This window comes from Rhinoderma darwinii, chromosome 2, assembly GCF_050947455.1.
Source record: "Rhinoderma darwinii isolate aRhiDar2 chromosome 2, aRhiDar2.hap1, whole genome shotgun sequence".
In the NCBI taxonomy this organism is placed as follows: domain Eukaryota; kingdom Metazoa; phylum Chordata; class Amphibia; order Anura; family Rhinodermatidae; genus Rhinoderma; species Rhinoderma darwinii.
In genome coordinates, this window is record NC_134688.1 from 321,758,481 (window position 1) to 321,772,173 (window position 13,693).

Here is a 13,693-nt window from a genome sequence, read left to right on the forward strand (position 1 = left end):
ACCCAGAGCCGATAGCGGTAACTTATTCCACGCCTCTACTTTGGCTTTTATCGTTGTTAACAGTGGCATTACATTAAGGGACATATAATCCTGTGCTTTCGCCGTCACCCTAACCCCCAAATACTTAAACTCCGTGACCACCGGTATCTCCACCTCCTCCTCCCCAGTCTGGATAACCCCCGGGTCCATGAGCATTAGAGCCGATTTTGACCAATTAATGAGTAGTCCTGAATATTTCCCAAACCGCTTAATTAGGGCCATCACTAACGGTAGTGTGCGCTCGGTATCCGCCATGAATAACAGCATATCGTCTGCGTATAATGCAATTCGTTCCTCCACCCCCCCATATCTCAACCCCTGAATATGTTCATGTTGTCTCACTGCGCACGCCAAGGGTTCCACCGCCAACGCGAACAACAACGGAGATAATGGACATCCCTGACGCGTTCCCCGCTCCAGCGCGAACCGATCCGATAGCACCCCATTCACCCTTATCTTTGCTGTCGGGGCTACATACAACAACTTTACCCATTTTATATAATTAGGGCCAAATCCCATTTTCTCCAGAACTGACCACAAATATTTCCACTCCACGCAATCGAATGCTTTAGCCGCGTCTAAGGACAGAATGGCTCTCCCCCCATGATTATCCGGCAGAACTTGTAAATTCAAGAACAGCCGTCTCAGATTCACCGCCGTCGATTTGGATGGCATAAAGCCGGCCTGATCCCCATGTACCACCCCAGCCACCACCTTAGCTAGTCGAAGCGCCAATACTTTCGCCATGATTTTAATATCCGCCGTCAATAGAGAAACTGGTCTATAGGAGCCCGGGAGCTGGGGATCCTTCCCCTCTTTAGGCAGAACGACTATAGTTGCTTCGTACATTGTTTCCGGAAGCCGCCCCCTATCAAAACTATCTAAAAGAGTGGCCAATAACTGCGGTGCGAGCTCCTCCCCATATTCCTTAAAAACTTCCACCGGAAGCCCATCCGGCCCCTGCGCCTTTTCACTGGCTAGTATCCCTATGGCTGCCTGGAGCTCCTCCAGAGATATGGGCTCCTCCAATGTCCCTCTCTCCTCCCCTCCCAACCTGGGAAGTTCTATCTCCCCTATATACTCTTCCAGCTGTTGAGGTGTGTGCTCTGCCCTAGAGGCATACAAATCCGAGTAAAACTGCTGAAAAACTTTCAAAATCCGTCCTGTATCCGTCTCCAACTTCCCCCCCTCCCCTTTAATAGTGTGTATGTAATTATTCTCCCTCTGAGCCTGCGCCATCCTTGCCAGTAACCGTCCAGTGGTTTCCCCCTCCTCATAATATTGGCGTTTTAAAAACATCCTTTTGTTATCTGCCCTCTCCAACTGATGCTGTTTTAACAATCGCTGCGCCTCCACCCAATGCTTCAGTGTGTCTGGTGTTATCTATTATATGTAGCCTTTCTGTCTCCGTTACCCTTTCCAACAGCGCTTCCCCTAATTGTCTAGACCGTGTTTTTACTGCCGAAATGTGCTGGATGAACACCCCTCTTAGCCACGCCTTCATCGCGTCCCACAGTATCTCTTGCGGTACCGTTCCCGAATTGAATTGAAAGTATTCCTTTATGAGGTCTAAAATTTGTTTATGATCTATCAACTTCAGCCAAAAGGCATTGAGTTTCCAGCACCCTTGCCCCCGCCCTGTCCTCCCCTCCGTCTCTACCTTCATTACCAAAGGAGAATGATCCGATAACGCTCTTTGCAAGTACTCTATCTGGGCTACAAATGGTACCGCTGCCGGTGAGCACAAGATTAGGTCTATCCTGGATAAAGACTGATACGTGGAAGACGCACAAGAATACTGAAAGCTATTTGGATGTTTATCCCTCCATATGTCCCGCCAACCCATTTCAGCAACAAGATGGCCAAACGCTGTTAAACCTCCCCCTGTCATGCCGAATTTATCCATATTGGTATTCAATACTGCGTTAAAATCCCCCATCACTAGTAACGGCACCTCCGGGTACCTAGCCAGTTCCTACACCACTTTCTTGATACATCCGCTAGAAAATGGAGGGGGGACATACAACACCACCAACACACAATTCCAATGATACATCGTACAGTGTACCCCCACATACCGCCCCTCCCCATCCTGGAAGGAGTTGTGACATATAAATGGCACTGCCCTATGTATGAGAAGACTCACCCCCCTTGAATATGTAGTATGATATGAATGAAAACTATGGCCTACCCAGGCCCTATGCATCATGGAGACTGAATCCCTAGTCATATGTGTCTCCTGTAGTCCTATCACCCTCGACTCCTATTTCCTAATAAAATCAAATACCGCCTGTCGTTTTCTGGCTTCCCGCAGGCCCCGTACATTCCAGGACAAACAATTAAGTGATCCCATCATCCCTCAACATATCCCAACACATCCTATCCTGTTCTCGTAATTTTACATATCCGACCGGCTGGGTCCTCTTTCCCTCCCTCCCCTCCCCCCCCTGTAACCTCCCCCGTAAACCTACCCCTTTCCAAGGGTTGGGGCGACAGAACGTATCTGCCATTACCCATAACAAGCGTCGGCAGGTCAACTCCGCCCACCGTACATTCAACAATACCATAACTCGTTATTCACTTTTCCCGCGTAACTGACCATCCCTCCCGCTGCCTTTTTCTTGCAAATAAACAACCATCCCTTCAACATATCGGTACCCCTCAATGTCCATAAACACATTCCTCCTCTTCCGGTCTTCCGCGTTCACCGCAACCATGCCCTCCAACTCCAAGTCCAAACATGACCAGGAACCCTCAATGCCATATCTTCCAATTTTCTACGACACCTGGTTCAGTCCCGCATCCCCAGCCTCCTTTTGTCAGCCGGTCTGTTCCGGATCAACGCCGTCCCTCTGCCTCCGCCGGTCTCAGCTGACTTTCATGGCTATCCAACCATCTAACCGCTTCTCTTGGTGTCTCGAAAAAGGAAGTTGTGCCCAGCGCCACCACTCTCAGACGGGCAGGATACATCATTGAATATTGCACTTGTAACGCCCTTAGGCGTCTCTTTATATCCATAAACTGTGATCTTTTCCGTTGTACTTCCATAGAGAAATCCGGGAAGAAGGACACTTTCACCCCATTAAAGGAGATGTCTTGACGTTCTCTAGCTTTCCTCAGGATCTTGTCTCTATCTTTATAATGTAAAATCTTTATCAGCACCGGTCTCGGCGGCCTTCCCGGAGGGCCGGGTCTGGTCGGCACCCTGTGCGCTCTCTCCACCGCAAATAAAGGGGTCAATTCCTCTCTGCCAAATGTGTCTATCAGCCACTTTTCAAAGAAGTCATCCGGATTCGCTCCCTCCACTCTTTCTGGAACCCCCACTAGGCGAACGTTATTCCGTCTCAGCCGATTTTCCATGTCGTCTGTCTTAGCCAGCAATGTCGCCACTGCCTGCGAGTGTGCCTGTACATCCTGCTTTATGTGAGGAATCGCATCCTCCATGTCTGAGACTCTCCCCTCCACGGCAGTGGTGCGTTCCGCTACTTTTTGCAAATCATTCCTGAGCAGCAAAATGTCTTCCTTCAATCCACCCATCTGGCTTGCTAAGGTATTAAGGACCATAGAATTTTGCTTCACCGCTGCCAAAATGTCCTTTAGGGAGGGTTCCTCCTTCCTTGCTCCACTTTTCCCTCCAGCACCTGGCTGATCCTGCATGGCGCCACTCATCTCCTCCTCCTCCTCCTCCTCCTCACTTCTCATGTCCCCCGCCAAAGGAGAGTACCTGGATCCATAAGATGAGCCTCCAGCTGCCTGATCTCCAGCCGACTTTCGCTGCTGTGCAGCCGCCCCCCCTGCTCTCGGCGTGCGGGCGAACCTCTCCAGCTTCTCCACTACTTCCTGCCGGAGGCCTCTATTGCGGCCTTCCTTCTCCTCGACGCCATCTTGAGCGCGGGACCCGGGACTCGCTGGCGGCGACTTCTGCTTCTTTGAGCGCGTCATTATGGACGGGCACTCGTGCTCCTCCACCTCTAGACTCTGGTAAGACCCTGGGGAAGCTGTTTTCCCCGAATTTTACGGGATATATGGACCTTATAGGATGAATACAGCAGGAGCTCCGGTCACACACGTCCTCTCACATTCACCGCTAGGCCACGCCCCTCTAATATATATATTTAATATGAATATATCTATCAATGTGATTGGTGCAAGTTTTAATTACTTTTTATTGAAAATGATTTGTACTTTTTGAGATACAGCTGCTTTGTATCCTGTATACAGAGCAGTTGTATCTAGTGCTGAGACCTGAATCCATTAGTTCACCTATAATCGATCACATCTAAGTTATGATCTTAGACGTGAGCGGTAACAGCTTGATCCTGCCCCAACTCATTTAAAAGGGGTCAGCCGACGCTGGGGGCCCGGGAGTATACTGCAAGGGGGGTTTGGGTGTTTTACTGACAGCAGAGGGCTCTTTAGGGGGGGAATAATCCCCCCATAGAGCCCTCTGCAGTAAGTCAGAAGCTCAGACCGCCCCTCCCCTTCATCCACCTACCTTCCATTATAGTAACATGAGGGCTCTATGGGGTGGATTATTCCCCCCTGATAGAGCCCTTGACTGTTAGTAAAATGCCCAGACCTCCATTGCAGTTTACTCCCGGGTCCCGGTACCCCAGCTACAGCTGACCGACACCTTTTAAATTAGTGAAGGCAGGAGCGTGAGCGCTGTAAGTGGCGCTCAGTTTTTAATACAGGCCACCGCTCACCTCGTGCATCGTGCATCTCGTTACGCCTCTTCTTGAGGAGAGAGCACTCGACCGCTCCTTCTGCAGATCTGCTCCTCTCTGGCGGCGCGTTCTGCGTACAGCATCAGAGAGGAGAAGGAGTGTTCTTACAGATGGGTACCATCATGCGGCACGTCAGGTAAGTAAAATAAGGCATGCCACCTCCCCCCGGTCGAGTCCTTCCATGGTTCAAAATGCCGCCCGGGGGCATAACTAGGAAAGACTGGGCACCATAGCAGGCAGACAAAACTCTTGACTGGGCCCCCCCAGGTGCCACAAGCAGCCCCCCTTATAGATAGTGCCTCCTGTAGAATGTGCCATACAGCCCCCCTGTAGACAGTGCTATACAGCCCCGCCTATAAACAGTGTCACACCCCACTTGTAGATAGCGACCCCCACATCGCCCTTGTAGATAGTGGCAAACAAACCCCCCTGTAGATATCGCCATAAAGCCCCCCTGGTATATAGCGATATACAGCTCCCACGGTATATAGTGCCACACAACCCCCCCTCCCTTGTATATAGTGCTGAACAGCCCCCCCCCCCCTTAGTAGATAGTGCCACACACAAACCCCTGTAGTTTGCGCCACACACTTCTGTTTTGATATGAACTGCCTCCCACCCTCATAGATATTTTGCTTGAGGATGCTCCAAAGGTTCTCAATAGGGTTGAGGTCAGGGGAACGTGGGGGCCACACCATGAGGTTCTCTCCTTTTATGCCCATAGCAGCCAATGACACAGAGGTATACTTTGCAGCATGAGATGGTTCATTGTCATGCATGAAGATAATTTTGCTACGGAAGGCACGGTTCTTCTTTTTGTACCACGAAAGAAAGTGGTCAGTCATAAACTCTACGTACTTTGCAGAGGTCATTTTCACATCGTCAGGGACCCTGAAAGGGCCTAGCAGCTCTCTCCCCATGATTCCAGCCCAAAACATGACTCTGCCACCTCCTTGCTGACGTCGCAGCCTTGTGGGGACATGGTGGCCATTCACCAAACATCCACTACTCCATCCATCTGGACCATCCAGGGTTGCACGGCACTCATCAGTAAACAACACTGTTTGAAAATTAGTCTTCATGTATTTCTGAGCCCATTGCAACCGTTTCTGCTTGTGAGAATTGTTTAGGGGTGGGCGAATAATAACTTTATGCACACTTGCAAACCTCTGGAGGATCCTACACCTTGAGGTTCGTGGGACTCCAGAGGCACCAGCAGCTTCAAATACCTGCTTGCTGCTTTGCAATGGCATTTTAGCAGCTGCTCTCCTAATCCTATTAATTTGTCTGCCAGAAACCTTCCTCATTAGGTCTTTATCTGAACGAACCCGTCTGTGCTCTGAATCAGCCACAAATCTTTTCACAGTACAATGATCACGCCTAAGTTTTCATAAAATATCCAATGTTTTCATACCTTGTCCAAGGTATTGCACTATTTCACGCTTTTCGGCAGCAGAGAGATCCTTTTTCTTTCCCATATTGCTTGAAACCTGTGGCCTGCTTAATAATGTGGAACGTCCTTTTTAAGTAGTTTTCCTTCGATTGGGCACACCTGAAAACTAATTATCACAGGTGTCTGAGATTGATTACAATGATCCAAAGAGCCCTAAGACAAAATACCATCCATGAGTTTAATTGAAAAACTAATAATTAAATGTTTATGACACTTAAATCCAATGTGCATAATAATTTGGAACACGGTGTATATACAGCACCAGAACAAAGCTCAGTACATATATGCAGCACCAGAACAAATACAGCTCAATTTAGTGCAACCCCTGCCGTATAGGTTTGTACGGCGTAAAACTACAGCTCCCAGCATGGCCCGGGCAATGGGGAGGATATGCTGGGAGATGCTGTTTCACAAAAAAAAATCATACCACCCATCATCTTGCTGCATATCATAAAGTGACTACATTACTGATTAGAGGCAGAATAAACATTTACATTAAGTGACTCACCGGCGATGTCTTAGATTCTAGTTATTTTCTTCTCCCTCTGGTCCAGACCTCTATGATGACTTCTCCCGACATGACCCATTTCTGCAGTTTTATGCTCAGATGTCTTCAGCTTCTCACTTTTAAAACATTTCTGCACCTATAAACGAAGTTAAAATTCTCAAAACCTCTAAATATAATAGCGCCATATACTGTGTCCCTGATTATAATAGTACCATACACTGTGTCTGTAGATAGTACCTCGCAGATAGCTCCCCCTGTATATAGTATATAGTGTCCCACATATAGCTTCCCCTGTATATAGTGCCCCACATCCCCATATATAGACCCCCCTGTAGATAGTGTCCCACATATAGACCCCTCTGTATATAGTGCCCCACATCCACACATATAGACCCCCCTGTATATAGTGGCCCACATCCACACATATAGACCCCCCTGTATATAGTGGCCCACATCCACACATATGTACCCCCCTGTGCATAGTGCACCACATCCCCATATAGACCCCCTCTGTATATAGTGGCCAAGGTCCCCATATAGACCCCCCTGTATATAGTGACCCACATATAGACCCGACCCCCCCAGTATATAGTGGCCCACATCCCCACATATAGACGACCCCCCCCCCCCGTAGATAGAACCCCCACTGTTCATAATGCCATTCACAGTTTTAGTAGAGAAAAAAAATAAAACTTTACATACTCACATGATCCCGTCTGGTGGCGATGCAGATCTGCTCTCTTCTGAGCAGGTCCGCTGGAGCTGAACGACGCCTCGTTCAAAGGCGCTGATTGGTGGTGCAGAATGACTTGCCCCATCAATCAGGGCCTATGATGTCATTGCTACGCTAGCGTTGCTGAAAGGCGCTGAATGGGGGCTCAAGTCATGCCCGGCCCGGCCATTGAGCACTAATGCATGTATTTGTACCTGCGTGCTATAGACGCAAGTACAATTACTGCAAGACGGGGTGGCTGTCACTAGCACCGGGCCCCCTCCCATGCCCTCCTTGGCATGAGGGGGCCCGTGTCGCCAAGCCCATAAATAATAGAGGCTCGGCGGTGCGGGCCGTAGTAGCGTCGCTACAGCAGTAGCAGCCACAACGACTGCTAGCGGCGCCACCGGGCATACGAGGGGGGGCATGTCGGCTAGCGGCACGGGCCCCCTCAAGCCCTGCTACCACGGTCGTTACGCCACTGATGCCGCCCCCCATTTTCGGCTAGGTGGCGCCGCCTGAGGCTGTCGGCTTACCTCACCTCATGGCAAGTGCGGCACTGATAGAGCCTCATGAAACGCACTTGAACCCCCTCCATTTGAATAAAATTTTTAGCTTCGTTAATTTTGCACCTGAAATCTTGTTTGGAGAAGGTAAGACTTTAAAGGGGGTTTTACACTGTGCGATTATCATGCAGACGAGCGTTCATAGAACGGTCGTTGTCGATAATTGCCCTGTGAAAACAGGGCAAGGATCAGCAGGAGAACGAGCTCGATCATCTGCTGATCGTACCGTGTAAAAAAACTAAAATATTATCGTTGTCGGCAGCACATCTCCTGTGTAAACAGGGAGATGCGCTGCCGACATGGTAATAATATATGGGGACGAGCGATTGGTGTAACGACCACTCGTCCCCATCCATAGCTCCATGTGACAGGAGCAAACGAGCGCTGATCAACGATGTCTTGTTGATCGTCGTTCGCTGCACCGTCCGAGTGTCAGCCGGCGTAATAGGCCCTTTAGTTTCATTAAAACATGAAAACCTTATCTTAAGGTCATAAAAACGGCAATCTATTATAATTGTTCAAAACAATTATTTACTGAGACTTTCAAAGTCTCACACATGTTTTTACATACTTATTAACTCTCTATACTACAGATTTTTCTACTGAATGGTAAATGCTTAAACAATAATCAATAATTACTCTCATACATTGTATTCACAATATTTTTGAGAATGTCTATATGTTTTTCCACATTCTAAATTATGGGAACCTAGAGACTAATACACAAATAGTTGCAGCTACTCACTACCTTTTCTAAAGGATGCAGAATGTGTTTAGAAAAAACTGAATGCCAAATTTTGTTTGAGTAATGTACACATGCTGTTCTTGAAAACTGTCCCGTATCTGTCTGTGCTTAGATTAATAAAAATATAGAAAAAGTTTACTGTTAGGCCTCATGCACACAAACTTATTTTTGTCCTCCCGTAAACATTGGCATAATTACGGGTCCTTGGTCACACGTATTCGTCTCGTATTGCACCAGTATTTACGGACCCGTGCCCGTAAATACGGGTCTGGTGTCACCAGTATTCCAGCCGTATTTACGGGCACGTTTTCGCTGCAAAATTGCACTGCACTAATCGGCAGCCCTTCTCTCTATCAGTGCAGGATAGAGAGAAAGGGACAGCCCTTTCCACAGTAAAAGTAAAAGAAATTCATACTTACCCGGCCGTTGTCTTTGTGACGCGTCCCTCTCTTGACATCCAGTCCAACCTCCCTGGATGACGCGGCAGTCCATGTGACCGCTGCAGGGAGGCCGGACTGGAGGAAGAAGAAGAAGAAGAAGAGTTCTGGGTAAGTTAACTTTTAATACTATTTTGCCGATCAGTTAACTCTTTCAGCACCCTGGACAGTGACTATCCCCTGATGTCGCCTAGCAACGCTCCCGTAATTACAGGTGCACACACGTAGCCACCCGTAATTACGGGAGCCCCATAGACTTCTATTGACCTGCCCGTGCCGTTATTACGGCCTGAAATAGGACATGTTCTATATTTTTCAACGGCACGGGCACCTTCCCGTAAGCATACGGGAAGGTACCCTTGGCCAATAGAAGTCTATGGGCCCGTAATTACGGGCCGTAATTATGGCTCGTAATTACGGGCGTTTTTACTTTCGTGTGCATGAGGCCTTATATAATAATTTATAGAGATGATAATGGAATTGGGAATAACAGATCTGCTTCAAAAGAATACTGCTGGTTAGGCAATATTTATAGTTTTTGTTGTGCATGTGTGGACTACTAAAACAGTTCATTGATTGACATATATACTTTTCTCTCTCTTCACAGAAATTAATGGCACTGAACTCTGCCCACTGCCCTTTGCTCCAGTTGATTTCCTATCATCAGATTTTTCCTTCGTTCCACACCTGAGATACCTGAGACTGGATGGAAACCAGCTAAAACCCCCAATACCACTGGATGTTATCATGTGTTTCCGGCTTTTGCAGTCTGTGATCATCTAAATGGCACAGACCATATACAATTACACACTACTATTAAACAGCACTAATGCAAAGTTCTGTACTAATACCAATGCATACTAGTATTGTTAGATATCCTGATCTACATCATACCATCACTGCATCTCTATTGTTTTGTCATGCACTGACACTCATCACGGATTATATTCGGCTGTGTTTTGGGGCGTAAACGGGCCAAAAAACGGCCGAAAAATCGGAAGCAGAACGCCTCCAAACATCTGCCCATTGATTTCAATGGGAAAAACTGTGTTCTGTTCCGACGGGGCGTTATTTTACGTGGCGGTTTTGAAATATACATTGTTTCCATTTTAATCTGGCAGCCAGGCTTAGAGGTCCTAGTTTCCATTTGCAGACATAAAAGTGGGGAACTGTAACGTCCACAGCCACGGACCGTCGTTCTGACATACCCCTCGACGGCCGCGGCCATGGACTTGTGAGTGCTGGCCGTCATTTCCCCCCTAGGAGACGGCAGCACTCACTTCCGCTCTGCTGTGTCCCGAAGGGTGCGCGCACGCTTGCGCCTAGCCTTAAAGGGCCAGTGCGCGCACATGTAAAAAATAACAAATTAGCCCATGATCACCCTGGACTATAATAGGGGTTCTGCCCTTTCACTCCTTGCCTGAGCATTGTTGTGTATACCCATGTTAGTCTTAGCAAATGATCTTAGTGTTATCCTGTTCCAGTTGTTCTTGTGCTGTGCTACCTGTATCCTGTGTCCCTTGCTATGTTCGTGCCTGAGCCTTACAGTGTTGGAGTCATGTTGTGCCACCTGTCACGCCTGCTGTCATACACCACGTCTGGTGTCATCTACCACGCCTGATAATATTCCGCCGCGTATGGCGTCATCTGCCTTCAAGTTAATCTGTGCCTAAGCCTCCGCTACTGTCTAGACTATCAAAGGTACTCTTGTACTATGACTGTTGCTTGGCCAGCTGCTACTCCGCAGCGGGGGTGCTGCCTAGTGGGTCCACATACTCACAGATTGTGACAGGGAGGACTCCTGCTGCAGCCAGTTGCCTTACAACCTAAGGCAGGTTTGTGAGATGGATGGGAGAAATTGATGGATCTCTTGGCACGTATATAGAAGAATTCTATATAAAAGGAATTGCCATGATTTTTTTTATATTTTATGTATATTTTCCACTTTTGGTGTTCCTTTAATAACATTTGTTAAAATTTCATCCACTTGCTACTGCAATACGTTGCAGATATTTCACCCGCAAATCCGGTTAGAAAGTTTGCAGCATGTCCACCAATTGTAAACCTACACTAACTGTCATGAATTTTCGACCACGGATAATCTTTTAAACAAGCTGTTCTTAAAAAAGAGACAAGGTAGGTTTAGCTATTTAGTGACACCAGTGAACAGTTTAATTTATTTTGTTTCTGCACAGAGGACCATATTGTTTTGAGAATAGGCTAGTTGTGCATAAATATTAAAGAATTTGCCAACATATTTGACCTTTCAAAAAAATAAATGCCACAGGTGCTAAAGCATAATAATTTACTAAAGCTCCCAAGTAATGAAGAGTGAACAGGGGCCCTTAGTCATGACATTGATATAATGCTCTTAGTTTACTTTACTGTATATATTATTTTTATTCATAAATCTTGAATTGCAGGACATATTGCATAAATACATTCCATATTCTATATTGTTAAGAATTAATTATTCTATGGCAAATCTTTGCATTATTTGATTTCCAACAAAAATTATTTTGAAAACGACTCACAATGGTGTACAAACATAAAAAAAAAGAAAACTCACCTCACCAATCCCCCACCGCTGCCTAGTCTGTACTTCCTGCTGCAGTGTTGACGCTCTAAGGGTATGCTCACATGCAGTGAGCAAAAATTTCTCAAAATACGGAGCTGTTTTCAAGAGAAAACAGCGCTTGATTTTCAGACGTTTTTTGTGCCACTCGCGATTTTCACTGCGTTTTTTTACATCCATTTTTGGAGCTTTTTTCAATAGAGTCTTTTGAAAACGACTCCAAAAACTTCCCAAGAAGTGTCCTGCAGTTCTTTTTCGCAGCCGTTTTTTTTACGCATAAAAAAACGCAGCGAAAAACGCTCCGTAGGAACAGAACGCCGTTTTCCCATTGAAATCAATGGGCAGATGTTTGGAGGCGTTCTGCTTACGATTTTTTTCCCGTTTTTCGGGTGTTTACGGCCCGAAAAATGGCCGAAAATAGGCCGTGTGAACATACCCTAACACAGTGACATGAGACCGTTGCAAGTCAATTACTGGCCGCAGCTTTGACCACTGCAGAAGAAAGTAGAGATCGGCAGGGGACTGGGTAGTGGCAGCATGGGAACAGCAGGGGACTGGTGTGGTGAGTATGGCTATTTTTATGTTTCTACACTACTGCGAGCAATATAACATTTTAATTTGCTGGACAACCGCTCTAAGTGCAGATTTTTTGGGTTTTCTTTAATAAATTGGCACAGTGCAATTTTCTGTCAGCACAAACATTGAACTATACACAATGAAAGAATTTTATCAAAACTTCCACATGGGTGAAGCAGAGCAGTTGCCCATGGCAGTCACTCACGTCGCTGCATTTATGTTTGCTCCTTTTTTTTTTTGCACAGTCAAAATCTGCTTCTAAGCTGGAGAGACCACTGTGTTTTGGGGGGAGCTAGAAGAAGCAGCAGAAGTAAATCCTGTCACAGCTTTCCTCTCAGTGTGTATATAGTGATAAACTCAGATTAACCTTTTACAAGTAGCAGTTTCCTCCTATATCAGATTAACCCTATACAAACAGCTTTACACTCTAGTAGATTAACCCTTTACGAGCAGCTGTCTCCTCTTCCTTCAGCAGATACAAGCAGCTGTGTACTGCTCTAGCTGATTAACCCTTTACAAGCAGCTGTATCCTCTTCTAGCAGCTTAAAGAGGCTCTGTCACCAGTTTCATACTGCCCTATCTCCTATCTAATCTAATAGGTGCTGTGTTGTAGATAACTACTGTGTTGTTGTTTTAAAAAAACGTTTATTAGTGACAAAGTTATAAGCACTTGAACATTTATGCAATTTTTTTGTAAAAGCCCAAATGTGTTGTTTTTTTTACATTAACCAAGTGGGCGTTGTAAAGAAAAGTGTATGACGCTGACCAATCAGCGTCATACACTTCTTTTCATTCATGCACAGCTTTAGTCACAGCACAGCGTTATCTCGTGAGATCACGCTATGCCGTCACTTCATCCCCCGGGTCCTTCATCGGAGTGACAGGAGAATGACCAGACATCTCCTTCAGCCACCTCCTGACTGGAGGCGAGGTCTGGTCATTCTCCCAACGCTTCGGTGAAGGAACAGCAGCAGTAAGTGACGGTAAAGCATGATCTTGCGAAATCATGCTGTGCTGTGACTAAAGCTGGACATGAATGAAAAGTGTTTGACGCTGATTGGTAAGTGTTATACACTTTTCTTTACAATGCCCACTTGGTTAAAGTTAAAAAAAAACGCCCAGTTGGGCTTTTACAAAAAATGTGCATAAATGTTAAAATGCTCATCACTTTGTCACTAATAAATGTTTTTTTTAAAACAACAACACAGTAGTTATCTACAACACAGCGCCTATTAGATTAGGTAGGAGATAGGGAAGTATGAAACTGGTGACAGAGCCTCTTCAACTCTTCACAAGCAGCTGGTCTGCATAATACACAGGAACATCTTAATACATGGCAGATAAAATAACAATAA

At 46.4% G+C, this 13,693-nt stretch overlaps 1 protein-coding gene across 1 annotated transcript in view; it reads left to right on the forward strand.

The window, feature by feature from the left end:
• PRELP (proline and arginine rich end leucine rich repeat protein) overlaps positions 1-12,908 on the forward strand; it is a 223,587-nt gene extending 210,679 nt beyond the window's left edge. The window contains exon 3 of the mRNA XM_075853595.1: positions 9,795-12,908. Within this exon, the coding sequence (XP_075709710.1) occupies positions 9,795-9,970 (176 nt within the window). The 3' untranslated portion in view covers positions 9,971-12,908. The remainder of the gene's footprint in view (positions 1-9,794) is intronic.
• The last annotated feature ends 785 nt before the right edge of the window (positions 12,909-13,693 follow it).